At 46.0% G+C, this 27,207-nt stretch overlaps 2 protein-coding genes across 2 annotated transcripts in view; both read right to left on the reverse strand.

Annotated features, from left to right (window-relative positions):
- Nucleotides 1–1,145: 1,145 nt before the first annotated feature.
- pth2 (parathyroid hormone 2) lies at nucleotides 1,146–2,054 on the reverse strand. The gene is made up of 2 exons (XM_045687066.1): nucleotides 1,939–2,054; nucleotides 1,146–1,455 (listed from the first exon to the last, which is right to left on the reverse strand). Exons 1-2 carry the CDS (start codon nucleotides 2,052–2,054, stop codon nucleotides 1,146–1,148), a joined length of 426 nt encoding a protein of 141 aa, XP_045543022.1.
- Nucleotides 2,055–17,386: 15,332 nt separating this feature from the next.
- Nucleotides 17,387–27,207, reverse strand: part of rin3 (Ras and Rab interactor 3) — a 29,110-nt gene continuing 19,289 nt past the window's right edge. Inside the window, exons 8-14 of the mRNA XM_014211312.3 lie at nucleotides 26,338–26,492; nucleotides 23,461–23,657; nucleotides 23,124–23,235; nucleotides 22,647–22,781; nucleotides 22,322–22,485; nucleotides 20,960–21,093; nucleotides 17,387–20,343 (exon numbers count right to left, since the gene is read on the reverse strand). Of these exons, the coding sequence (XP_014066787.2) occupies nucleotides 19,968–20,343; nucleotides 20,960–21,093; nucleotides 22,322–22,485; nucleotides 22,647–22,781; nucleotides 23,124–23,235; nucleotides 23,461–23,657; nucleotides 26,338–26,492 (1,273 nt within the window). The 3' untranslated portion in view covers nucleotides 17,387–19,967. The remainder of the gene's footprint in view (nucleotides 20,344–20,959; nucleotides 21,094–22,321; nucleotides 22,486–22,646; nucleotides 22,782–23,123; nucleotides 23,236–23,460; nucleotides 23,658–26,337; nucleotides 26,493–27,207) is intronic.

Here is a 27,207-nt window from a genome sequence, read left to right on the forward strand (position 1 = left end):
CAACGGTCCCCAGTCCAGAGCTTCTGGCTACGGTCCCTAGTCCAGAGCTTCCGGCGATGGACCCCAGTCCGGAACCTCCTACGACGGTCTACAGTCCGGAACCTCCTACAACGGTCCACAGGCCGGAGCCCTCCTTTGGCCGGTGCCCAGTCCAGGCATGGCGTCCAGTCCAGCTCCAAGGCCGGAGCCTTCCTCTGCGCCGATGTCCAGTCCAGGCACTGCGTCTAGTCCCGCTCCAAGGCTGGAGCCTTCCTTTGCGCCGGTGCCCAGTCCAGACACGGCGTCCTACCCAGCTCCATGGCCAGAGCCCTCTTCTGCGCCGGTGCCCAGTCCAGGCACGACGTTCAGCCCGGCGCCATGGCCGGATCCGGGGTCTTGGCGGGGGTTACGACCTGCACCGGAGCCGCCACCAACGCTAGATGCCCACCTGGACCCTCCACTATTGAGTCAGGTTTTGCGGTCAGAGTCCGCACCTTTGGGGGGGGGTACTATCACGCCCTGACCATAGAGAGCCTTTTATTCTCTATGTTGGTTAGGTTGGGGTGTGACTAGGGTGGGTAATCTAGGTTATTCTATTTCTATGTTGGCCTGGTATGGTTCCCAATCAGAGGCAGCTGTTTATCGTTGTCTCTGATTGGGGATCATATTTTAGGTAGCCATTTTAGGTAGCCCCACTGTGTTTTGTGGGATCTTGTTTTGTTTGTGTGTAGTTGCCCGTGAGCACTCCAGAATGTCACATTTCGTTTGTTCGTTTATTGTTTTGTATTTGCTAAAGTTTCACTTTATAATCAAGATGTGGAACGCTACGTACGCTGCGCCTTGGTCCAGTTCTTACGACGATCGTGACAACTCCCTAGAAAGGCCAGAACCTAGGAAGAAACCTAGAGTGGAACCAGGCTATGAGGGGTGGCCAGTCCTCTTCTGGCTGTGCCGGGTGGAGATTATAACAGAACATGGCCAAGATGAATATAAATATCTTTATTGACTTTTCAATTCGGAACGAAAATGCCATTATTTAAATCAGTGTACAATATTAAATAGTTTATTTTAATCAGGGTACGTTAGGTATAGGCTTAGCAGTCATATTACTACTGGGAGTTGACAACCAACAGTTTCTACATATAGGAATTAAGCCACGTCTGTCTCTAAATGGCGGTTAGCAGCTTACTCTTCTCCCTGAACGCTGCATCATCTGCCACCATGATGTTCCTCTTGTCCTCATTGTTAGATCCCTGCAGATCCCAGTCACCCAGCCAGCCCTTGGCCATGTCCTCGTCCATCTGCGACTGGCCCACCATTGGGAGCCACTGCTCCCCCAGGAGCTCCGCCTTGCTCTTGGCCACACCAAAGTCTGGGGCTGACATCATCTGCATGCTCCAATCACGGAGCAAGATGGAGGGCCAGAGAACCTCCCAATCTTCCCTCTTGTCTCCTGGATTGCCTGGAGAGGTGCCTCTGGAAGCAGACAAAATAACAGGAATGATAAAACTCACTTCCATATATGAACAATGGATCTCACTAGGAACAATATAACCATTTCTATAGATATAACTTCCATTTAGGAACAATAGTGTTCACAACAATAGAAAGATTGATCTCACTACCATGGTGTCGTATTCTCCAATTGCAACAGTAAAAGGGTTGATTTTGGGCATAAGAGGGATAAACAGAATGGAGCATCTGGATAAATTTCAAAATTGTTTACTTGTTCCCCATGACCTCTTTCGACCGTCTCAACTAGCCTCCTTTTGAATATGGCAGAGAAAACAAGTCCTGTCCTCAATCCCTCTCTCTCGCTTACCTCTGACATTTTGAGAAGGAGACATGGAGAAGATGAAAGATACAGGACGGGAAGAACGAGGAAACACTTTTGAGATGCACTCTCTGTCTTCTGTCTTAGAGGGAGAAAGGACAAGTAATTGGGACACTGAGTGTTACCTGTGTATGGGTCGGAGGCGTGGCTGAGGGTAGCTGGAGGTCACCAGAGTTATGGCCATTAGGGTCATCAGCAGGAGGGCGGGGCATGAGGCAGCGGGAGGAACCAAGCCAGCCATGCTTAAACCCACTCTACAAGCCCGCCAGGCAACACAGCCAGCCAATAGGAAGAAAATACATTAGTGTTTTATTCTCTTGTGATACAGTACATTCATATTCACTAACTATTTAATATCGGTTAACCCAGAACTAAAGTCTTGCGTAATTGGTCAGATGCTTGATTAAGTTCTGGGTCCATATGTGTTAAGAGAAGAGAGAGAACGAGGATCGGAACCAGAACGAAGAGCTTCAAGTCTATGGTCCAAATGTACCCTCTTCTTCTGAAATTCGAAAGATGCTAACACCTTGCGAAATCATGGTTTGTCCAAATAGCCAGTGAGGATAAACCCAGGAACCAGAACTAATTTTGCTTGTTATCTTGCGCATCCTGTTGTGTCAGATCGACGGTACCATTTGTGCTTACGTAGTCAGTCCACGAGAGATTACTCACTCATTGAAATATTACTTTTACATTTATACTCAGTGAAAAAATGAAGGTCACTTTAAATTCCTACTTTACTGGATATAAACGCAGTACCTTCTCCTATACCAGTTGTCTAGCATATCATACAAACACCCTGTCAGTACGCTAGATATTCTCACTGAATTATACATCAATGTGTTAATGCGTTGACACTCGCATCACACAGTCCAGAAATCAGTATGTACTGTTATTAAATACATTTGTATTGTAACCTTGTAATGTTCTGTATAATGAAACAAGTGCTAAATTGCTGTCAATATTATTTATACTCGGCCTACTCTATTTCTTTAAAAAAATTCTTGGTGACTTTTCTCCTGTCTAAAAACATAAGCAATCTCACAGACACCAGAGAGCAGTGTAAATTAATCATATTAAATATAATACAATAAATCAACAATACACAGAAAAGCAAGACAAAGTAACATTAAATAAAAAAACATTAAATTAGACATTAAATTACAAAGTAATTCTCAAAGTAATTTCATGAATGTTTCTCTTACACTAGTGAATGACCAGTGCCTTGTCTCCAATGTGTTGATGTCAGGAACCAAAGTCTTCAGCTTTTTTCTGACTTTCAGGATGGTTAGTTCCTCTGCCATACAGTGTGTTTAGAAATGTTGGCTTGTTTCTCCAGTGAGTCTCCTGCTCCTGGCTTCACCTCATACCACAGGTACACTGCAGGTACACCGTAGGTACACTGCAGTTACACCGCAGTTACACTGCAGGTACACCACAGGTACACTGCAGGTACACCGCAGGTACACCGATCTGAGCAGAGTCTCTTACTGTGTGGTGGAGAGTTTAAGTACTCTCAGGTGTGTGAGAAATGGGGTACAGGGGTATGTACAGCTCACGATAGAAGGAGTCAGAGTTTGCCAGCTCTTATATACCCTTGGGGAAGGGATGCTTCTGATGGATGGTAGGGTAGAGTAGAGCAGGGAAAGATGGTTTTTGATAAAAGGCCACAGCTCGTTGTCTTTTTTTAAAAGCTACCTGAAACATCACTAATGACACCATGGATGGATGTATTGTTTGGTGTGATTCTTAATATAGACAGGAGGAATCAGAAAGAGAGAGAGAGAGAGAGAGAGACTAGCTTGGACATCACAGAGCATAATGATGTCTTGAGGAATAAAAGAAAACATTGTTGAAGATAGATACATGTGCCCAGCCCCTGAGAAATCCAAACTGTGTTATAATCTAGAAACACACTCCATTATGTTGATTCCATGACCCCGGAAGTCTTCACAACCTTTCCTGAACCCAGGGTGGAATATCAGAGCAACAATAATAGGGACTAAGGGCTTGACTCAAAGGGAACATTGAATGTGCAGTACAGAATACATAAGAGTGGTGTTTGTTGCATTCATTCTGTTAGCTGCCTACACACACCGTGGAATACAGGGATGCAGCGAGAAGAGATGTATTGGTCTCATTAAAATTGAAGAGTCCCTTTACATACCTGTCAAATACAGACAAATCACTCTCAACGAACACACACACACACACACACACACAGAAATCTGAGCAAAGATGCAGAGAGAGACCCCGTTCCAACATGAAAGTGAGTGTTAAAACAGAAAATACGCTCTAGAGAACAAAGACGTGTCTTCTGTGACAACTATTACGTACTATTCCACTTCACTTTGTAAATGCACAATTCATACCGGTGTCTCAACATCTATATCCATACCGGTGTCTCAACATCTATATCCATACCGGTGTCTCAACATCTATATCCATACCGGTGTCTCAACATCTATATCCATACTGGTGTCTCAACATCTATATCCATACCGGTGTCTCAACATCTATATCCATACCGGTGTTTCAACATCTATATCCATACCGGTGTCTCAACATCTATATCCATACCGGTGTCTCAACATCTATATCCATACCGGTGTTTCAACATCTATATCCATACCGGTGTCTCAACATCTATATCCATACCGGTGTTTCAACATCTATATCCATACCGGCGTCTCAACATCTATATCCATACCGGTGTCTCAACATCTATATCCATACCGGTGTTTTAACATCTCTATCCATACCGGCGTCTCAACATCTATATCCATACCGGTGTTTTAACATCTCTATCCATACCGGCGTCTCAACATCTATATCCATACCGGTGTCTCAACATCTATATCCATACCGGTGTCTCAACATCTATATCCATACCGGTGTCTCAACATCTATATCCATAAAGGTGTCTCAACATCTATATCCATACCGGTGTTTCAACATCTATATCCATACCGGTGTTTCAACATCTATATCCGTACCGTTGTTTCAACATCTATATCCATACTGGTGTCTCAACATCTATATCCATACTGGTGTTTCAACATCACTGAACTCCTTACTCATAGAAGCAGAACAGGTCTGATTGACGGCTAAGATCTGGACATTCTCATCCTTGCGAGACGATCCATAGGCATTTGCATACGCCTAGTCTCATCACCCAGGTGGAATTTCATTAGATAGTCATTTAAAAATAATGGCCGGCGGGGAAGGAGCTGTTTGTGAGAAAAGTAACCTTATAACTCCTTACCTCCCGCTTATTAAGGACTGATAGAACGGAAGGAAGGAGAGAGGGAAATAAAGACAAAGAGGGGAAAGGGAGAGAGAGGGGAAAAGAAAGAGAGGGGGAGAAAGATGGAGACAGAAAGAGATTGTGACAGAAAGAGAGGGAGAATGAGTAAGAGAAAGAGAAGCTGTGTAAAAGAGAGGATGAGAGATGGGGAAGAGAGGTGATGAGGGGTCAGTAGTAAGAGACAGGATGAGAGATGGGGAAGAGAGGTGATGAGGGGTCAGTAGTAAGAGACAGGATGTGAGATGGGGGAAGGGAGGTGGTGAGGGGTCAGTAGTAAGAGACAGGATGAGAGATGGGGAAGAGAGGTGATGAGGGGTCAGTAGTAAGAGACAGGATGTGAGATGGGGGAAGGGAGGTGGTGAGGGGTCAGTAGTAAGAGACAGGATGAGTGATGGGGGAAGAGAGGTGGTGAGGGGTCAGTAGTAAGAGACAGGATGAGTGATGGGGGAAGGGAGGTGGTGAGGGGTCAGCAGTAAGAGACAGGATGAGTGATGGGGGAAGGGAGGTGGTGAGGGGTCAGTAGTAAGAGACAGGATGAGAGATGGGGAAGAGAGGTGGTGAGGGGTCAGTAGTAAGAGACAGGATGAGTGATGGGGAAGAGAGGTGATGAGGGGTCAGTAGTAAGAGACAGGATGAGTGATGGGGAAGGGAGGTGGTGAGGGGTCAGCAGTAAGAGACAGGATGAGTGATGGGGAAGGGAGGTGGTGAGGGGTCAGCAGTAAGAGACAGGATGAGTGATGGGGGAAGGGAGGTGGTGAGGGGTCAGTAGTAAGAGACAGGATGAGAGATGGGGGAAGGGAGGTGGTGAGGGGTCAGTAGTAAGAGACAGGATGAGTGATGGGGGAAGGGAGGTGGTGAGGGGTCAGCAGTAAGAGACAGGATGAGTGATGGGGGAAGGGAGGTGGTGAGGGGTCAGTAGTAAGAGACAGGATGAGTGACGGGGAAGAGAGGTGATGAGGGGTCAGTAGTAAGAGACAGGATGAGTGATGGGGAAGAGAGGTGGTGAGGGGTCAGTAGTAAGAGACAGGATGAAAGATGGGGAAGAGAGGTGGTGAGGGGTCAGTAGTAAGAGACAGGATGGGAGATGGGGAAGAGAGGTGGTGAGGGGTCAGTAGTAAGAGACAGGATGAGTGATGGGGGAAGGGAGGTGGTGAGGGGTCAGTAGTAAGAGACAGGATGAGAGATGGGGGAAGAGAGGTGATGAGGGGTCAGTAGTAAGAGACAGGATGAGAGATGGGGAAGAGAGGTGATGAGGGGTCAGCAGTAAGAGACAGGATGAGAGATGGGGGAAGAGAGGTGGTGAGGGGTCAGTAGTAAGAGACAGGATGAGAGATGGGGAAGAGAGGTGATGAGGGGTCAGTAGTAAGAGACAGAATAAGAGATGGGGAAGAGAGGTGATGAGGGGTCAGTAGTAAGAGACAGGATGAGAGATGGGGGAAGAGAGGTGGTGAGGGGTCAGTAGTAAGAGACAGGATGAGTGATGGGGGAAGGGAGGTGGTGAGGGGTCAGTAGTAAGAGACAGGATGAGTGATGGGGGAAGGGAGGTGGTGAGGGGTCAGTAGTAAGAGACAGGATGAGTGATGGGGGAAGGGAGGTGGTGAGGGGTCAGTAGTAAGAGACAGGATGAGTGATGGGGGAAGGGAGGTGGTGAGGGGTCAGTAGTAAGAGACAGGATGAGAGATGGGGGAAGGGAGGTGGTGAGGGGTCAGTAGTAAGAGACAGGATGAGTGATGGGGGAAGGGAGGTGGTGAGGGGTCAGTAGTAAGAGACAGGATGAGAGATGGGGAAGAGAGGTGGTGAGGGGTCAGTAGTAAGAGACAGGATGAGAGATGGGGAAGAGAGGTGGTGAGGGGTCAGTAGTAAGAGACAGGATGAGTGATGGGGGAAGAGAGGTGATGAGGGGTCAGTAGTAAGAGACAGGATGAGAGATGGGGGAAGGGAGGTGGTGAGGGGTCAGTAGTAAGAGACAGGATGGGTGATGGGGAAGAGAGGTGGTGAGGGGTCAGTAGTAAGAGACAGGATGAGTGATGGGGAAGAGAGGTGATGAGGGGTCAGCAGTAAGAGACAGGATGGGTGATGGGGAAGAGAGGTGATGAGGGGTCAGCAGTAAGAGACAGGATGAGTGATGGGGAAGAGAGGTGATGAGGGGTCAGCAGTAAGAGACAGGATGGGTGATGGGGAAGAGAGGTGATGAGGGGTCAGCAGTAAGAGACAGCTAACAGAGTGTCATTGTGTTGAGCAGAACAGGGATAACAGTGTCATTGTTGCAGATGCGAAAACTGTGCTGAAATAGAGAGAAGAGGAAATGGAAAAAATAGAAGGGTGTAATGTCTTTGACTCACTCAGCTGACCCCAAGTTAAAACAGGGTCTACAGCTCACCCTCTAATGATACTCATATGGTCTACAGCTCACCCTCTAATGATACTCATATGGTCTACAGCTCACCCTCTAATGATACTCATATGGTCTACAGCTCACCCTCTAATGATACTCATATGGTCTACAGCTCACCCTCTTTCTTCTCATATCCTCAATAATCTCTTCTCTGCAACATTCTCTCTGCTGCCTCCTTATACTGGTGTCCGCTATGTCCAATCAAATTCAAATTTAAATTGCTCTGTCAGCATGCCATCTCTGAATACCATATAATTTTCTGAGCTCAAAAATCATTGACACTGTTCTCCTATAAGTGTTTTACAAATCTCATACTATCAATTCTCAAATGGGGTGCTGTGTTAGGAAAATGTGCTCCTTTCTGTTCTACAATTACGAAATGTATTGTTAGACAACGTAGAGTACAGCGACCACTATTGTCCTCTAGGTCCATATGGCTGAGTCCCATTGGCCTCCTTATGAATTTGGGAAATGTATAGAGGATGCAAACAAACATCTAACATATTGAATCATCACCTTGTACACTTAATGCAAATAGGGATTAAACTATACGCTCTTCGAAAAAAAGGTGCTATCTAGAATCTAAAAGGGTTCTTCAGCTCTCCCAATAGGAGAACCCTTTGAAGAACCCTTTTTGGTTCCAGGTAGAACCCTGATGGGTTCTACGTAGAACCCTACATGGAACCCAAAAGGGTTCTACCTGGAACCAGAAAGGGTTCTCCTATGGGGATAGCTGACAAACCCTTTTGGAACCCTATTTTCTAAGAGTACAGATAGAGAGCCCAGGTGCCATGTCAATGTGAAAACTGATATCCTGTTAGATGTCATCTAGTGTAGCAACGCTTTGTCCTCCCTCTAGTCATCTCCCCCTCTAGTCATCTCTCCCTCTAGTCATCTCTCCCTCTAGTCATCTCCCCCTCTAGTCATCTCCCCCTCTAGTCATCTCTCCCTCTAGTCATCTCCCCCTCTAGTCATCTCCCCCTCTAGTCATCTCCCCCTCTAGTCATCTCCCCCTCTAGTCATCTCTCCCTCTAGTCATCTCCCCCTCTAGTCATCTCCCCCTCTAGTCATCTCTCCCTCTAGTCATCTCCCCCTCTAGTCATCTCTCCCTCTAGTCATCTCTCCCTCTAGTCATCTCTCCCTCTAGTCATCTCCCCCTCTAGTCATCTCTCCCTCTAGTCATCTCTCCCTCTAGTCATCTCCCCCTCTAGTCATCTCTCCCTCTAGTCATCTCTCCCTCTAGTCATCTCTCCCTCTAACCATCTTTCCCTCTAGTCATCTCTCCCTCTAGCCATCTCTCCCTCTAGCCATCTCTCCCTCTAGCCATCTCTCCCTCTAGTCATCTCTCCCTCTAACCATCTCCCCCTCTAGTCATCTCTCCCTCTAGTCATCTCCCCCTCTAGTCATCTCTCCCTCTAGTCATCTCTCCCTCTAGTCATCTCTCCCTCTAGTCATCTCCCCCTCTAGTCATCTCTCCCTCTAGTCATCTCTCCCTCTAGTCATCTCTCCCTCTAACCATCTTTCCCTCTCGCCATCTCTCCCTCTAACCATCTCTCCCTCTAACCATCTCCCCCTCTAGCCATCTCTCCCTCTAATCATCTCTCCCTCTAGTCATCTCTCCCTCTAACCATCTCTCCCTCTAGTCATCTCTCCCTCTAGCCATCTCTCCCTCTAGCCATCTCCCCCTCTAGCCATCTCTCCCTCTAGTCATCTCTCCCTCTAGCCATCTCTCCCTCTAGTCATCTCTCCCTCTAGTCATCTCTCCCTCTAACCATCTCTCCCTCTAGTCATCTCTCCCTCAAGTCATCTCTCCCTCTAACCATCTCTCCCTCTAGTCATCTCTCCTTCTAGTCATCTCTCCCTCTAGCCATCTCTCCCTCTAGTCATCTCTCCCTCTAGTCATCTCTCCCTCTAACCATCTCTCCCTCTAGTCATCTCTCCTTCTAGTCATCTCTCCCTCTAGCCATCTCTCCCTCTAGCCATCTCTCCCTCTCGCCATCTCTCCCTCTAGCCATCTCTCCCTCTCGCCATCTCTCCCTCTCGCCATCTCCTCCTCTAGTCATTTCTCCCTCTAGCCATCTCTCCCTCTTGCCATCTCTCCCTCTAGCCATCTCTCCCTCTAGTCATCTCTCCCTCTAGTCATCTCTCCCTCTAACCATCTCTCCCTCTAGTCATCTCTCCTTCTAGTCATCTCTCCCTCTAGCCATCTCTCCCTCTCGCCATCTCTCCCTCTAGCCATCTCTCCCTCTCGCCATCTCTCCCTCTCGCCATCTCTCCCTCTCGCCATCTTTCCCTCTAGTCATCTCTCCCTCTAGCCATCTCTCCCTCTCGCCATCTCTCCCTCTAGCCATCTCTCCCTCTAGTCATCTCTCCCTCTAGCCATCTCTCCCTCTTGCCATCTCTCCCTCTAGCCATCTCTCCCTCTAGCCATCTCTCCCTCTTGCCATCTCTCCCTCTAGCCATCTCTCCCTCTAGTCATCTCTCCCTCTAGTCATCTCTCCCTCTAACCATCTCTCCCTCTAGTCATCTCTCCTTCTAGTCATCTCTCCCTCTAGCCATCTCTCCCTCTCGCCATCTCTCCCTCTAGCCATCTCTCCCTCTAGCCATCTCTCCCTCTCGCCATCTCTCCCTCTAGCCATCTCTCCCTCTAGCCATCTCTCCCTCTCGCCATCTCTCCCTCTCGCCATCTCTCCCTCTCGCCATCTCTCCCTCTAGCCATCTCTCCCTCTTGCCATCTCTCCCTCTAGCCATCTCTCCCTCTAGTCATCTCTCCCTCTAGTCATCTCTCCCTCTAACCATCTCTCCCTCTAGTCATCTCTCCCTCTAGCCATCTCTCCCTCTAGTCATCTCTCCCTCTAGCCATCTCTCCCTCTTGCCATCTCTCCCTCTAGCCATCTCTCCCTCTAGCCATCTCTCCCTCTAGTCATCTCTCCCTCTAGCCATCTCTCCCTCTAGTCATCTCTCCCTCTAGTCATCTCTCCCTCTAGCCATCTCTCCCTCTAGTCATCTCTCCCTCTAGTCATCTTCCCCTCTAATCCATCTCTCCCTCTAGTCATCTCTCCTTCTAGTCATCTCCCCTCCATTCTCCCTCTAGTCATCTCTCCCTCTAGTCATCTCTCCCTCTAGCCATCTCTCCCTCTAGCCATCTCTCCCTCTAGCCATCTCTCCCTCTAGCCATCTCTCCCTCTAGCCATCTCCCCCTCTAGCCATCTCTCCCTCTAGCCATCTCTCCCTCTCGCCATCTCTCCCTCTAGCCATCTCTCCCTCTAGTCATCTCTCCCTCTAGCCATCTCTCCCTCTCGCCATCTCTCCCTCTAGCCATCTCTCCCTCTAGTCATCTCTCCCTCTAGTCATCTCTCCCTCTACATCTCTCCCTCTAACCTCTCTCCCTCTCGCCATCTCTCCCTCTAGCCATCTCTCCCTCTAGCCATCTCTCCCTCTCACCATCTCTCCCTCTAGCCATTTCTCCCTCTCGCCATCTCTCCCTCTTGCCATCTCTCCCTCTAGCCATCTTTCCCTCGAGTCATCTCTCCCTCTCGCCATCTCTCCCTCTCACCATCTCTCCCTCTAGCCATCTCTCCCTCTAGTCATCTCTCCCTCTAGTCATCTCTCCCTCTAGCCATCTCTCCCTCTCGCCATCTCTCCCTCTAGCCATCTCTCCCTCTAGCCATCTCTCCCTCTAGCCATCTCTCCCTCTCGCCATCTCTCCCTCTAGCCATCTCTCCCTCTTGCCATCTTTCCCTCCTGCCATCTCCCCCTCTCGCCATCTCTCCCTCTAACCATCTCTCCCTCTAGCCATCTCCATATCTCCATCTCTCCCTCTAGCAATCTCTCCCTCTCGCCATCTCCCTCTAGCCATCTCTCCCTCTCGCCATCTCCCTATCTCCATCTCTCCCTCTAGCCATCTCTCCCTCTTGCCATCTCCTTATCTCCATCTCTTCCTCTAGCCATCTCTCCCTCTAGCCATCTCTACCTCTCGCCATCTCCCTATCTTCATCTCTCCCTCTCGCTGTCTGACAGACAAACAGCACACCCCCTCATTTCTTTGCAGCCCAAAAACATCACAAACAGAAAGAAAGAAATCACACCTAACATCCTAACAGAGAACTGTGCACCCGCCAACATTCCTTCAAATCAAATCAAATACTAGTAATGATGTCGCCGGAGGGTAGGGCTGCCGTCTTATCGGCTCTTAACCAAACATGCTATTTTGTTTGTTTTTTCACGTTGTTCGTAACTTGTTTTGTACATAATGTTGCTGCTGTGGTCTCTTATGACTGAGAAGAGCTTCTGGACATCAGAACTGGAATTACTCACCTCTAACTGGACGAGGAGTTCTTCTTCAATGAGTCGGACGCGAGGGATATACTACGCACACCCGACCAGGCCCAGATCCCCGTGATTCGCTGGAAAAGGAAACGTAGGTTTCGCGGAAAGAGATCAGGATACCTTGTGAGGATCAGGCAATGAGTGGCCAATCTGCCCTTGCCTTCCGTTCTGCTAGCTAACGTTCAATCGCTGGAAAATAAATGGGACAAAATGAATGAGTGTATATCCTACCAACGGGACATTAAAAACTGTATTATCTTATGTTTCACCGAGTCGTGGCTGAACGACGACATGAAGAACATACAGCTGGCGGGTTATACACTCCGTCGGCAGAACGGAGTGTATGGTAAGACACTGGTAAGACACGAGGCGGTGTCCTATGCATATTTGTAAACAATAGCTGGTGCACGATATCTAAGGAAGTCTCCGTGTTTTGCTCGCCTGAGGTTGAGTATCTCATGATGAGCTGTACACCACACTATCTACTTACAGAGATTACATCTGTATTTTTCTTAGCTGTCTACATACCACCACAGACCAAGGTTGGCACTAAAACCTCACTCAATGAGCTGTATTCCACCATAAGCAAACAGGAAAACGCTCATCCAGAGGCGGCGCTCATACTAGCCGGGAACTTTAATGCAGGGAATCTTCAATCAGTTTTACCTCATTTCTATCTGCATGTTAAATGTGCAACCAGAGGGAGAAAAAAATTCTAGACCACCTTTACTCCATTCACAGAGATGCGTACAAAGCTCTCCCTCGCCCTCCATTTCGCAAATCTGACCATAACTCTATCCTCCTGGTTCCTGCTTACAAGCAAAAATTAAAGCAGGAAGCAACAGTGACTCGGGCTATAAAAAAATTGGTCAGATGAAGCAGATGCTAAACTACAGGACTGTTTTGCTAGCACAGACTGGAATATGTTCCGGGATTCTTCCAATGGCATTGAGGAGTACACCACATCAGTCACAGGCTTTATCAATAAGTGCATCGAGGACGTCGTCCCCACAGTGACTGTACATGCATACCCCAACCAGAAGCTATGGATTACAGGCAACATTTGCACTGAGCTAAAGGATAGAGATGCCACTTTCAAGGAGCGGGACTCTAACCCAGAAGCTTATAAGAAATCCCGCTATGCCCTCCGATGAACCATCAAACAGGCAAAGCATCAATACAGGACTAAGATCGAATCGTACTGCACTGGCTCAGACGCTCATCAGATGTGGCAGGGCTTGCAAACTATTACAGACTACAAAGGGATGAGCTAAACAACTTCTATGCTCACTTCGAGGCAAGTAACACTGAAACATGGATGAGAGCATCAGCAGTTCCGGACGACAGTGTGATCAAGCTCTCCGCATCCGATGTAAGACCTTTAAACAGGTCAACATTTACAAGGCCGCAGGGCCAGACGGATTACCAGGTCGTGTACTCTGAGCATGCGCTGACCAACTGGCAAGTGTCTTCAATGACATTTTCAACCTCTCCCTGTCCCAGTCTGTAATACCTACATGTTTCAAGCAGACCACCATAGTCCCAGTGCCCAATAACACTAAGGTAACCTGCCTAAATGACTACCGACCCGTAGCACTCACGTCTGTAGCCATGAAATCTTTTGAAAGGCTGGTCACGGCTCACATCATCACCATTATCCCAGAAACCCTAGACTCACTCCAATTTGCATACTGCACCAACAGATCCACAGATGATGCAATCTCTATTGCACTCCACACTGCCCTTTCCTACCTGGACAAAAGGAACACTTAGTATGTAAGAATACTATCAATTGACTACAGCTCAGCGTTCAACACCATAGTGCCCTCAAAGCTCAGTGATTCCATGTCTATGTATATAGGTCAGCAGCCTCTACGGTACGGGGTTGAGTAACCGGGTGGTAGACGGCTAGTGAAGGCTATTTAGCAGTCTGATGGCCATGAGATAGAAGCTGTTTTTCAGTCTCTCGATCCCAGCTTTGATGCACCTGTACTGACCTCACCTTCTGAATGATAGTGGGGTGAACAGGCAGTGGCTCGGGTGGTTGTTGTCCTTGATTGTCTATTTGGCCTTCCTGTGACACCGGGTGCTGTAGGTGTCCAGGATGGCAGGTAGTTTACCCCCGGTGATATGTTGTGCAAACCTCACCACCCACTTGAGAGCCCTGCAGTTGTGTGTGGTGCAGTTGCCGTACCAGGTGGTGATACAGCCCGACAGGATGCTCTCAATTGTGCATCTGTAAAAGTTTGTGAGGGTTTTAGGTGACAAGCCAAATTTCTTCAACCTCATGAGGCACTGTGCGCCTTCTTCACCACACTGTCTGTGTGGGTGGACCATTTCAGTTTGCCAGTGATATGTACGCCGAGGAACTTAAAACTTCTCCACTGCTGTCCCGTCGATGTGGATAGGAGGGTGCACCCTCTGTTGTTTCCTGAAGTCCACAATCATCTCCTTTGATTTGTTGACGTTGAGTGAGAGGTTATTTTCCTGACACCTCACTCCCAGAGCCCTCACCTCCTCCCTGTAGGCTGTCTCATCATTGTTTTTATTCAAGCCTACTACTGTAGCATAGTCTGCAAACTTGATGATTGAGTTGGAGGTGTGCATGGCCACTCAGTCATGGGTGAACAGGGAGTGCAGGAGGGGGCTGAGCACGCATCCTTGTGGGGCCCCAGTGTTGAGGATCAGTGAAGTGGAGATGTTGTTCCCTATCTTCACCACCTGGGGGCGGCCTGTCCGGAAGTCCAGGACCCAATTGCACAGGGCGGGGTTCAGACCCAGGGCCTCAAGCTTAATGACAAGCTTGGAGGGTACTATGGTGTTGAATGCTGAGCTATAGTCAATGAATAGCATTCTTACATAGGTCCATCTGGACAAGAGGAATACCTATCATCTGTGGACCTATTGGGGCGGTAAGCAAATTGAAGTGGATCTAGGGTGACAGGTAAGGTGGAGGTGATATGATCCTCGACTAGCCTGTCAAAGCACTTCATGATGACAGAAGTGAGTGCTAAGAGGCAATAGTCATTTAGTTCAGTTACCTTTACATTTTTGGGTACAGGAACAATGGTGGCCATCTTGAAGCATGTGGGGACAGCAGACTGGGATAGGGAGAGATTGAATATGTCCGTAAATACACCAGCCAGCTGGTCTGCGCATGCTCTGAGGATGCGGCTAGGGATGCCGTCTCGGCTGGCAGCATTGCGAGGGTTAACACGTTTAAATGTCTTATTCAAGTTGGAGAGCCCACAGTCCTTGGTAGCTGGCCACGTCGGTGGCACTGTGTTATCCTCAAAGCGGGAAAAGAATGTGTTTAGCTTGTCCGGAAGCAAGACTTTGGTGTCCTTGGCTGGTTTTCCTTTCGTAGTCTGTAGACCCTGCGACATACGTCTCGTGTCTGAGCCGTTGAATTGCGACTCCACTTTGTCTCTATATGGACGTTTTGCCTGTTAATTAATTGCCTTGTGGAGGGAATGACTACTCTATTTGTATTCTGCCATATTCACAGTCATCTTGCCATGGTTAAGTGCGGTAGTTCGCGCATTCAGTTTTGCGCGAATGCTGCCATCTATCCATGGTTTCTGGTAAGGGAAGGTTTTAATAGTCACAGTGGGTACAACATCTCCTATACACTTCTTGATGAAATCAGTAACCATCTCAGTGTACACCTCAATATTATTCTCGGAAACTACCTGGAACATATCCCAGTCTGCGTGATCAAAACAATCTTGAAGCGTGGATTCCGATTGGTCAGACCAGTGTTGTCACAACTTCCGCCGAAGTTGGTCCCTCTCCTTGTTCGGGCGGCATTCGGCGGTCGACATCACCGGTTTTCTAGCCGCCACCAATCCACTTTTCATTTTCCATTTGTTTTGTCTTCATTGTACACACCTGGTTTCCATTCCCTTAATTATATGTTCCTTATTTAACCCTCTGTTTCCCCCATGGTTTTGTGCGTGTTTGTTCGTTGTAAGTTGGTCTGTATTTGTGAGCTTGATTATTTTCCTTCTTGGAATGTTGTTGTTTTGAGTAAAGTTACGTGAATTACTCATCTCTGTGTCCTGCGCCTGACTCCGCCTTACCTGCTACACCTAGACACCTTACAAGCGTTGAATAGTCCTTAGCACGGGTACTTCCTTTTAGAGTTTCTGACTATAGGAAGGGTGGAGCAAAATGGTCCGATTTGCCAAAAAGAGGGTGGGGAGGGCCTTGTATGCATGAAGTTGGAATAACAATGGTTAAGTGTTTTTCCAGCGCGAGTACTACAGTCGATATGCTGATAGAATTTAGGTAGCCTTTTCCTCAAATTTGCTTTGTTAAAATCCCCAGCTACAATAAATGCAGCCTCAGGATATTCGGTTTCCAGTTTGTATAAAGTCTAGTGAAGTTCCTTGAGGGCCGTCGTGGTATCGGCTTGAGGGGGGATATATGGGGCTGTGACAATAACTGAAGAGAATTATCTTGGGAGATAATACGGTATTCTAGGTCAGGTGAACAAAAGGACTTGGGTTTCTGTATGTTATCACAATCACACCAAGAGTAGTTAATCATGAAACATACACCACCACCTTTCTTCCCCAAGAGTTCTTTATTCCTGTCTGTATGATGTACTGAGAACCCAGCTGGCTGTATGGACAGCGACAGTATATCCGGAGAGAACCATTATTCCGTGAAACAGAGTATGGTACAGTCCCTGATGTCTCTCTGGAAGGACATCCTTGCCCTGAGCTCATCTACTTTATTGTCCAGAGACTGAACATTACTCTGAAGTGGTGGATGGTGTGCATACCTCCTGAGTCAGATTAGAAGTCCACTCCGAATACCTCTTCTCTGCCGGCGGTGACTTGGAGCAGTCTCTGGGATAAGTTAAATTGTCCTGGGATGTACGAACAAAGAATCCAATTCAGGAAAGTTGTATTGCTGGTCGTAATGCTGGTGAGTTACCTCCACTCTGATACCCAAAAGTTATTTCCAGCTGTATGTAATAACACAACAACAGGGCTAATAATGTAAGAAATACAAGCATAGCTTCCATGTCTGTAGGCACCGTCTTACAATTAGCAAGTGGCTGAAACTATCTCACCAGAGAAAGAATCCAAGAGAGCGAAATAGCGCCTCTCTGTCTTACTATACACTCAGTAGGTATACCCATCTAGTACCAGTCGGACCAGTAGTTGTTGTGGAATGCATTTGTTTTATTTAATGACTTTATTATTTAATTCCAAGTCATAATCTCATCTCTGCTGTCTGACAAAAACACAATTTTGTAGTTCTTCCAAGTAAATAAGGCATACTTTTATGATTGCTGCATACCAACTATAAATCCCTTAGATCATGTATTTTTAGATAGAGATACCTAGCTAAGCAACATCTGCTCTCTATATCGCCTCATGATCGCGCATTATCTCTTCCATAGCAGCCTAAAAGAAAGACAGACCGAACAGGTAGATCAGCAATGGATTATGGTCATTGTAGTTAATTACCACGTTTTATTCGCTAAACTATGTAGAATACGTGTAATAATGGAGCTGTGAGTCGGGAAGCAGGTGCAGGTGAAACGTTTAATAAAACAACAAAACCATGAATGAGACAATTCCATGTGGCTACACACCGGTACACAAGAATAATACCAACTGGTGAGTGAACATAAGAGAGTGACATATAAAGGGGAGGAAATTATGAAGGTAATGAAGTCCAGGTGTGAATCATAATGATTAACAGGTGCGCGTAATGATGAATCCCAGGACCGTTGGTCGGCGACGTCGTATGCCAGACGGGAAGAGCAGGAGAAGATGTGACAATACTGGCCTGTTGGAAACTTCAACTCCCTACTACACCGCAGAGTTCAGGCTGGATCTGATTTATCTCTAGAGAAACTGTGCATTGAGCTCACAGAAGAAAAAAACTAACAAATTCAAATAATTGAACCGATGTCAGTCAATTAGTTGTTCAAAAGCCGAAAAATAACAGACATTTTGGTTAATAGCGCAGCACTAATGCAAATGTAAGTAAGGTTTGAAATGATTATGTTTTAGTCAAATATTAGATATGTTTGGGCTTCTTGCGGTCAATTTGCAGTGTACAAATGATTTTTAATTATGTTCTGCCCTGACCATCGCTCAAGAAAAAGAAAAAGATCTGTCCGCAGCTTAATCTAGTTGATGATCCCTGGTTTAAGGGATATATCAGTGAAGAATTCGTCTTCCAGGGCAATATGTATTTCTGTACTCAGCCAGGGGGCAGAAGAATCATTTCTAAACAAACAGGATGGGGCGAAATGCTAGTGCCTGGAAATACAATTTAAACTTGGGTCCTCCTACGTCTTTCCCTCTTTGCAAGTTTGCTAATTTTGCCATACCTTGCCATATACTATACATTTCGTAACCTCACTATGAACTGTATCCCAATATCCAGAACGGGGAGACATGGAAAGCATAGAACTATAGAAATTCAGCCATAGCAATATATTCATTTTGACAATAGATATTCTGCCTGTTAAAGCAACTGGGATATTATTCCATCTACTGAGGCAGATTGAATTGATTTTAGAGTTCTGTTAAAGTTCTGGCAATGGTTTTAACAAAGAAAGGAAATATATTTACTCCCAAATATTTAAAATGGGAAATATTGGAATTCATGAAATGATAAAAAAAACTATGTTTTACTGGGTTTCATCTCTTGATACATCCACATAAACCATTTCAACTTTCACCTTATAAAAACAAAACAGCCAACTCATCAATGTGAAAAAAAACCGATCAAAGCCATAATGCTATATAATGTAATTACAGTATAATATTGCTGTACACAATCAGTGCCTGGTAGACTTGGATTTTAACTTAAAATGAATGGCATTGTAGCAGATCCCCTCCAGAATGAGACTTCAATGGTTCTTCCAGGACACCAATGTAATGTGGCCACAGCACAGCTACAAGAGTATACAAACCAGCACAGCAAATATGGATGTACAGTACAGAGAGTCGCAGAGTCTTTCTTGAGCATATAAACCCAGTGACATAATTATTGGCAAGGATATTGTCATGCTAAATTCAATTAGCAAAACCAATGAACAGCTGATTGTCAATCTGAACTGTGGCAGAAGCAAATAATCTGTTAAATATGAAAACGAACACCGTCCGGACAGGATACATGGACTGTGTCCCAAATAACACCCTATTCCCTACATAGTGCATTACTTTTGACCAGACTATGGGCCATGGTCGAAAGTAGTGCACTACATAGGGAATAATGTGCCATTTGGGATGCAAGCAGAGACTCCTTATCCAGATCCATTACAGTTTAATTCTACAGCCTATTGTGCCCTTTCAAACTAGAGGAGGACGATATCCTCTTTATCTCTGTAGCTTTGGTCAACCTTGCAGAAAGAGGAAGAAGGACTCACAGCGCTAGTTATCATAGAAGTAATATAAAAGCTGAAGTGAACTTGAGTGGATCCCCTGTATGATATTCAAAGTCTGAAGTATGAACCAGTTCTACATGAGTTGACGGTGGTGGATCTTCTTCACTGAGCAATATGACTTACAATAGAAGCCATACAGATGTACTGTCTTAATTTGATCACTCTGTTGTTCCTGCACAGCAGGAAATGCAAAGTTGTAGTGTATTCGATTTTTCAAAGGCTTCTAAAGTTTGTAATTTCCACTAAACATTTTAGACTTGATTTTCCCTAACGAAAAATGTGTCAACCCCTACAAAAATATCCATTGATTATAATACACATAATAATTCACATTTCCTGTTGCTGCAGGATTATTGTCCTGCTGTGAGAAACGGATCAAATAAACATAGAGCACATCTGTATGGAAGCTAAAGTAAACTTGAGTCTCCTGTTGTGTGATTTGATATTCAGACCTGAAGATCAAGGTGAGGTGATAATGGTGGTTCTCGTCTTTCAGAATGTATCCACATTGTCAAGGGCAGACCTAAACATTGTCTATATGGTTGTGTATAAGGCAAAAACCAATATCTAATTTAAAATGGCTATAATGATTGAGGCGGAAGCCATTGTATTCACTTGAGCAGCTCCTTGATCCTTTGTCCCACACATGCATGTACGCACGCACACACACACGCTCCCGCACACTGATCTCATCATATCTCGATCAGACTCTCCTCCTCCTCAGGCTCTGGCTCGGCTGCGGGAGCTGGCTGCTCGCTCTCCACCTCCTGTCCTTCTGCCTCCTGTCCTTCTGCCTCCTGGGATTCTGCCTCCTGGGATTCTGCCTCCTGGGATTCTGCCTCCTGGGATTCTGACTCCTGGGATTCTGACTCCTGGCGACTTCTGACTCCTGTCCTTCTGACTCCTGTCCTTCTGACTCCTGTCCTTCTGACTCCTGTCCTTCTGACTCTGTCCTTCCAGGCCGGTAAACAATGTAGTACTCCTTGAGGGGCTGACTGTGGTGGAGACTGGACTTGATGGTGAGGGGGAACTCCTCAGGGGCCAGGAGTTGGTGGTGGCCCTCCACCAGCACACTCAGGCTGTAAAATGGAATAGAAAAGAATAGAACAGAATAGAATAGAATTGAACAGAACAGAACAGAATAGAACAGAACAAAACATAACAGAATATAACATAATAGAAAAGAACAGAAGAGAAGAGAACAGAACAGAACAGAACAGAATACAACATAATAGAATAGAACAGAAGAGAACAGAACAGAACAGAACAGAACAGAACATAATATGATAGAACAGAATAGAATAGAACAGAATAGAAAAGAACAGAATAGAGCAATATAACAGAATAGAAGAGAACAGAATAGAACAGTAATCAACAGAATAGAACAGAACATAATAGAATATAACATAATAGAATGGAATAGAATAGAACAGAACACAATACAAGAGAATACAACAGAATAGAATGGAACAGAACAGAATATAATATAATAGAACAGAAGTGAACATAATAGAACAGAATGGAATAGAACAGAATAGAATGCCATAAATACTTTCTTTTCATTTTGTGAGACAGGGTCAGCATAAACATATTGACATGCACAGGGTCAGCCACGGAGCAACGCCCCTGGATGGAGAGAGCCGTTTTGGAGTGGTTAAGTGCCTTATTCAAGGGCACAACGGCAGGAGATTGTACCTGTAGGACTCTGGCTCTGCCACCTCAAACTTGTCAGCACACTGGGCACACAGGTCCTGGGCTGTGGTGTTGGGGCAGACCCTCATGGTCTTAGTGTTGCACCCCGCCTCCAGGAACGACACGTTGATGAAGCCCTGCAACGGGACAGCGCAAAAAGAGGACATGAAATATCATATGACAATTTGTGTTATTGTCAACATAATGACAATACAATTTCAAAGAATACTGATATAGTCATAATGATCAAATATCAAAATACTGCAGTGACATTTTCTATTCCATTACTCTGAGTCCGACTGGACTACCGGACCTAGTTTAGGAGGGTCTCCTTTCCAACCCTAACCCTAACTCAAACCCTATCCCTAACCCTAACCCTAACTCAAACCCTATCCCTAACCCTAACCCTAACCCAGCCTGACTGGACTACCAGGCCTAGTTCAGGAGGGTCTCCTTTCCAACCCTAACCCTAACTCAAACCCTATCCCTAACCCTAACCCTAACTCAAACCCTATCCCTAACCCTAACCCTAACCCAGCCTGACTGGACTACCAGGCCTAGTTCAGGAGGGTCTCCTTTCCAACCCTAACCCTAACTCAAACCCTATCCCTATCCCTATCCCTAACCCTAACTCAACCCTATCCCTAACCCTAACTCAAACCCTATCCCTAACTCAAACCCAATCCCTAACCCTAACTCAAACCCAATCCCAATCCCTAACCCTAACTCAAACCCTAACCCTAACTCAAACCCTAACCCTCTCCTTTCCAACCCTAACCTTAACTCAAACCCTAACCCTAACCCCTAACCCTAACCCTCTCCTTTCCAACCCTATCCCTAACCCTATCCCTAACCCTCTCCTTTCCAACCCTAACTCTAACCCTAACCCTCTCCTTTCAAACCCTAACTCCTAACCCTAACCTTAACCCTAGCTCTAGCTATATCCCTATCCCTAACCCTAGCTATATCCCTAACCCTAACCCTTAACCCTAGCATTAACCCTAACCCTAGCTCTAGCTATATCCCTAACCTAGCTTTAATCCTTCATCCTTAATCCTTATCCTTAACCCTTATCCTTAACCCTTATCCCTAACCCTTATCCCTAACCCTTATCCCTAACCTTTATCCCTAACCCTTAATCCTTCATCCTTAATCCTTATCCTTAACCCTTATCCCTGACCTTTATCCCTAACCCTTAATCCTTCACCCTTAATCCTTATCCTTAATCCTTATCCCTTATCCTTAATCCTTATCCCTAACCCTTATCCCTAACCCTAATCCTAACTCTGGCCTTAACCCCAACCCTTATCCCTAACCCTTATCCCTAACCCTACCCTCTGTGTGTGCTACCCTAGTGGTACTGACCTGAACAGATGAACGTGACACGCTGGCTTTGTTCAGGGTCCGTCTCTTCTCCCAGCGGTGGATAGAGTTCTGGATCTCCAGACTGAGCTTCTGTGTCACCACCTGCTTCTCATAGTTCTTTATGTGCTCCAACACTCCATACGTAGTCGTCAGGTAGTAGGAGCCTGGTGACACACACAAGATAGTCATCATTATGAGGCACATACACTGCATCTAACATTGGTACTATGTGTGCGTCAGTGCTGTTATGTGTGTGTTTGTATGTGTGTGTGTTTACGCGCGTGTGTGTGTGTGCGTGCGTTTATCAAATTTAGATTGTCCCTACCCTCTCCTAGCTGCAGTGCAGGGTCCATCAGCTCCATCATATACTCTACATCCAGTAGCAGGAAGGCCATGTTGCTCCTGGCCAGGACGTACATCAGCACCGGGAGGAAGTCATCTGCACCATGGGCTCTCCCTGCTGGAAACGTCAACCACCATCTTAGTCAGTTCACCTGACAGTCAGGTATTTGTGTGGCAGTAATGATCAATCAACATCAACTTCAATCTCCCCTCTCATTCAGGTATTTGTAGACACTGGTGTCGTCCAGCAGTAATAATCATTATCAAAGTCAATCTGCGCTCGTAAACTAGCCCTGATTTTCATGCTTCCTGGCTTTCGTTTGGAGATAGTGGAGTCCTAATTAAAAAGAGACTTGGGAGGATGGCATCGTGAGACTACTCTTATGCTAACAAACAACATAACAAAGTTCGTTATAATTCAACCACCAAAATCTGCCCAGCAACAAAGACGCCTCCTCACCTGGACAGCCTATAGACATGGATTCATAGATGATCTTGCAGGTCTTAAGGAGCAGATCAATCTTCTTCTGAGGGGAGTATTCCTGGTGGAGGGTCGTCAACTTCAGCTGGATCTAAGATGGACGGACGGACGGATGGATAGATGGATGGAAAGATGTACTTTGTTAATTCCTGATGGGAAATTCATGTCATACAGCAGCAGACAAAACCCACACTGTACAAGACCAAAACAGAATGCAGGGTCAGGGGCCATGTAAAGGTGAGTGCCCCGGTCAACAGTAAAGCACTACATAGGAACCATTAAGGTACCATTTCAGATGCAGCCCATTACTGTCTACCTTCTCCATGACAGGGGTCTCTGGGACGCTGGTGGTGATCCCCAGTTCTGTGGTGGTGGTACCCAGGACGACACTCTGGTTCACCCTCAGTCTCTTCAGACAGCCGTCCCTGGCGTGGATGTCTTTCAGGCCTGAATACACAGCCTCCCTCAGAGGCTTCAGCATAGCCTTACACATGGCAGCCTCAATAATCACCTCTGGAGAGGAACATGGCAAAACCCACTGGTTAGAAATCAGTGGGCACCATTTCTAGTTGAGAAGAGAGCTTGTTGCAGGCAGCTACGTAATGATTCGACTTTATGTTAGATTCCCTGTCTACTCTACGCGCTCTGACTAATATATTTCTGCCTGCAGTTATAGTTCTTTATGGACAAAAGATAACCAAATGTTTATTCATTTAGTCTGAATATTATCCCCACTTGAATATATACAGTATTTATACGTACACTGTGTAAGAAAACCTGACATTCAGCATTCACGCTGGAGGAAAAATAAGTTATTATATTTAAGCAGTAAGGCCAGAGGGGGTGTGGTATATGGCCAATATACCACGGCTAAGGGATGTTCTTAGGCATGACGTGGCACCTGGACACAGCACTTAGCCGTGGAATATTGGCCATATACCAAAAACCCCCGAAGTGCCTTATTGCTGTTATAAACTGGTTACCAATGTAATTAGAGCAGTAAAAATAAATGTTTTGTCATATGGTCTGATATACCACGGCTGTCAGCCAATCAGCATTCAGGGCTCAAACCACCCAGTTTATATTAATCCAGAGTCTATTGACGCACCCGTGTGTCCATCTAAGTAACGTAATAAAAAAAATCCCCATCAACTGATGCAAAATGCATCATACGGGGATGATTTCTTTATTTTCAAAGTTACATATCTTGAAAACTTGATTGCTGACAAGCAAAACATTTGGGACTCTGTCAAGAATGAACTAATGAAACAAATATCGAAATATCGTTTTTGGTTGGAGTTTATCTTTAATCTAGAGAGTTTTTTGCATGGGGTGTGTCTCAATCCACCACATCCGTCTACAATATATATACAAAAGTATGTGGACATCCCTTCAAATTAGTGGATTTGGCTATTTCAGCCACACCCGTTGCTGACAGGTGTACACAGCCATGCAAATGTCTGGCCTGTTAGAGCTGCCCCGGTCAACTGTTAGTGCTGTTATTGTGAAGTGGCAATGTCTAGGAGCAACAACAGCTCAGCGTGAAGTGGTAGGCCACACAAGCTAACAGAACGGGACCGTTAAGTGCTGAAACGCGTAAAAATCTTCAGTTGCAACACTCATTACTGAGTTCCAAACTACAACTGGAAGCAACGTCAGCACAATAACTTTTCGTCGGGATCATCATGAAATGGGTTTCCATGGCTAAGCAGCCGCACACAAGCCTAAGATCACCATGCACAATGCCAAGTGTCGGCTGGAGTTGTGTAAAGCTCGCTGCCATTGAATTCTGGAGCACTGGAAACGTGTTCTCTGCAGTGATGAATCACGTTTCACCATCTGGCAGTCCGACGGACTAATCTGGGTTTGGCAGGAGCGCAAGGAGAACGCTACCTGCCTGAATGCATAGTGCCAACTGTAAAGTTTGGTGCAGGAGGATGGTCTGGAGCTGTTTTTGATGGTTCGGGCTAGGCCCCTTAGTTCCAGTGAAGGGAAATCTTAACGCTAGAGCATACAATGACATTCTAGACGATTCTGTGCTTCCAACTTTGTGGCAACAGTTTGAGGAAGGCCCTTTCCTGTTTCAGCATGACAACGCCCTCGTGCACAAAGCGAGGTCCGTACAGAAATTGGTCGATCTGGATTGATATGGAAGAACTTGACTGGCCTGCACAGAGCCCTTACCTCACCTTTGGGATGAATTGGAATGCCGACGGCGAGCCAGGCCTGATCGCCCAACATCAATGTGCCCGACCTCACTAATGCTCTTGTGGCTGAATGGAAGCAAGTCCAACATCTAGTGTTCCAACATCTAGTGAAAAGCCTTCCCAGAAGAGTGGAGGCTGTTATAGCAGCAAAGGGGGGACCAACTCCATATTAATGCCCATGATTTTGGAATGAGATGTTCGACGAGCAGGTGTCCACATACTTCTGGTCATGTAGTGTATGTCGGCTTATTAATTCAGTAAGAATTTTATCATCACTTGCATATATACTGCATTTATATGTAAGAAAACCTGACATCCAGCATTCACGGTGGAGGCCAAATAAGTTTGATATTAAACACAATTATACCATCAAATGTTAACAGTGACAACCCTCATAAACAACCATGTTGTCTGTCCCTGTTGTAATTTCACAGGTGTCACTAGAAAGTCTCATTTCCAATGCACACAGTGAAGACTGTGATATACAACTGTCTCCTGTTTGACAGTAAATAAGGGGAACATCCTGTTTGCCAAATGTGATGTTGGACACTGAATATGTTACGCATGTTAATTTGAAGATTAGTGAGAACTGAAGCATTCATGTGAAAGACAGTGTTAATGTGTACGTACACATGACTGTAAGTCGCTTTGGATAAACGTGTCTGCTAATGGAATGTATTATTACTATTATTACAAACTGTATCAGACAAATAAAATGTATTTTTTGGGGGGGCGGGGGGTGTCTCAAAATAAGGAGCAAGAGGAACTCAGTATTTTGAGTGTGTAAAGAGTCTTGAAAATGGTGTGTCTAACGTTGTGTATTGACAGATGCATGTTGAGTATATCAAGGAGAATTAAGCAGGCCCAGGGAATCGAACCCAGAATCCTTCAATTGCAACGCTATGCTCTACTAACTGCAGTAACTCTAAGATTACAACTGCTAGACTATGTTACTGTATCTAGCCTCTAATTAGACTGTATCTCACCTAGTTTGTCCTCTGTGTAGATGTTGGGCTCCAGTAGGTTCTGCAGCTCAGTGCTCTGGATGAGGTAACTCTTCAGCTGGGTCATCATCTGCCTGATCTCCTGCAGCAGCTCAGTGCTGGAGCTGTGCTTCCCCATGGTCTCCAGGATATACAATCTGGGGTCAGATACATTTATTGATTAGTACATCAAGGGTGTCCAAATCGATTACAAAATTAGGGACATTGAACAAATGTAAATGACATTTTCCATTGCTGTCACGACTTCCGCCGAAGTCGGCCCCTCTCCTTGTTCGGGCGGCGTTCGGCAATCGACGTCACCGGCTTACTAGTTACCACCGATCTATGTTTCCCTGTTCGTTTGGTTTTGTCTTAATTATACACACCTGTTTCATAGTCCCTGATTATGTTCATTATTTAACCCTCTGGCTTTCATGTTTGTCTTATCTGTGATTGTTTCCTGTTTTGTAGTTGTTGGAGGTGTTTTCTCCTAGCCATGTTTTATTACTGTGGGAGAAGTTGGATTATTGTTTTTTGAGTAAAACGTTTTGTTTGCACTCATTCCTGTGTCCTGCGCCTGACTCCGATACTTCTCCTACGAAAAGCATTACAGAGTCACGGACCACTATAATGGAGTCAGCAGGAGCAGCCAGTACTTCTATTCCAGTAAAGGAGCGCATCCAGCAGCACGCGATCATGTTACAGAGTCTTGGGACAGCCATGGATCGCGTGCTGCAGACTATGGACAGTATTGAGAGAAGAGGATTTCCCTTCAACCCAGCCATTCCATCGCCACCAGATCCACATCATACACACGTGCTCAACCATCCGTCGTCAGTATCCAGTGGGATTCGGCTCTCACTCCCGGGAGCG

The sequence above is a fragment of the Salmo salar genome, chromosome 09, assembly GCF_965601325.2.
Source record: "Salmo salar chromosome 09, fSalSal1, whole genome shotgun sequence".
Classification (NCBI taxonomy): domain Eukaryota; kingdom Metazoa; phylum Chordata; class Actinopteri; order Salmoniformes; family Salmonidae; genus Salmo; species Salmo salar.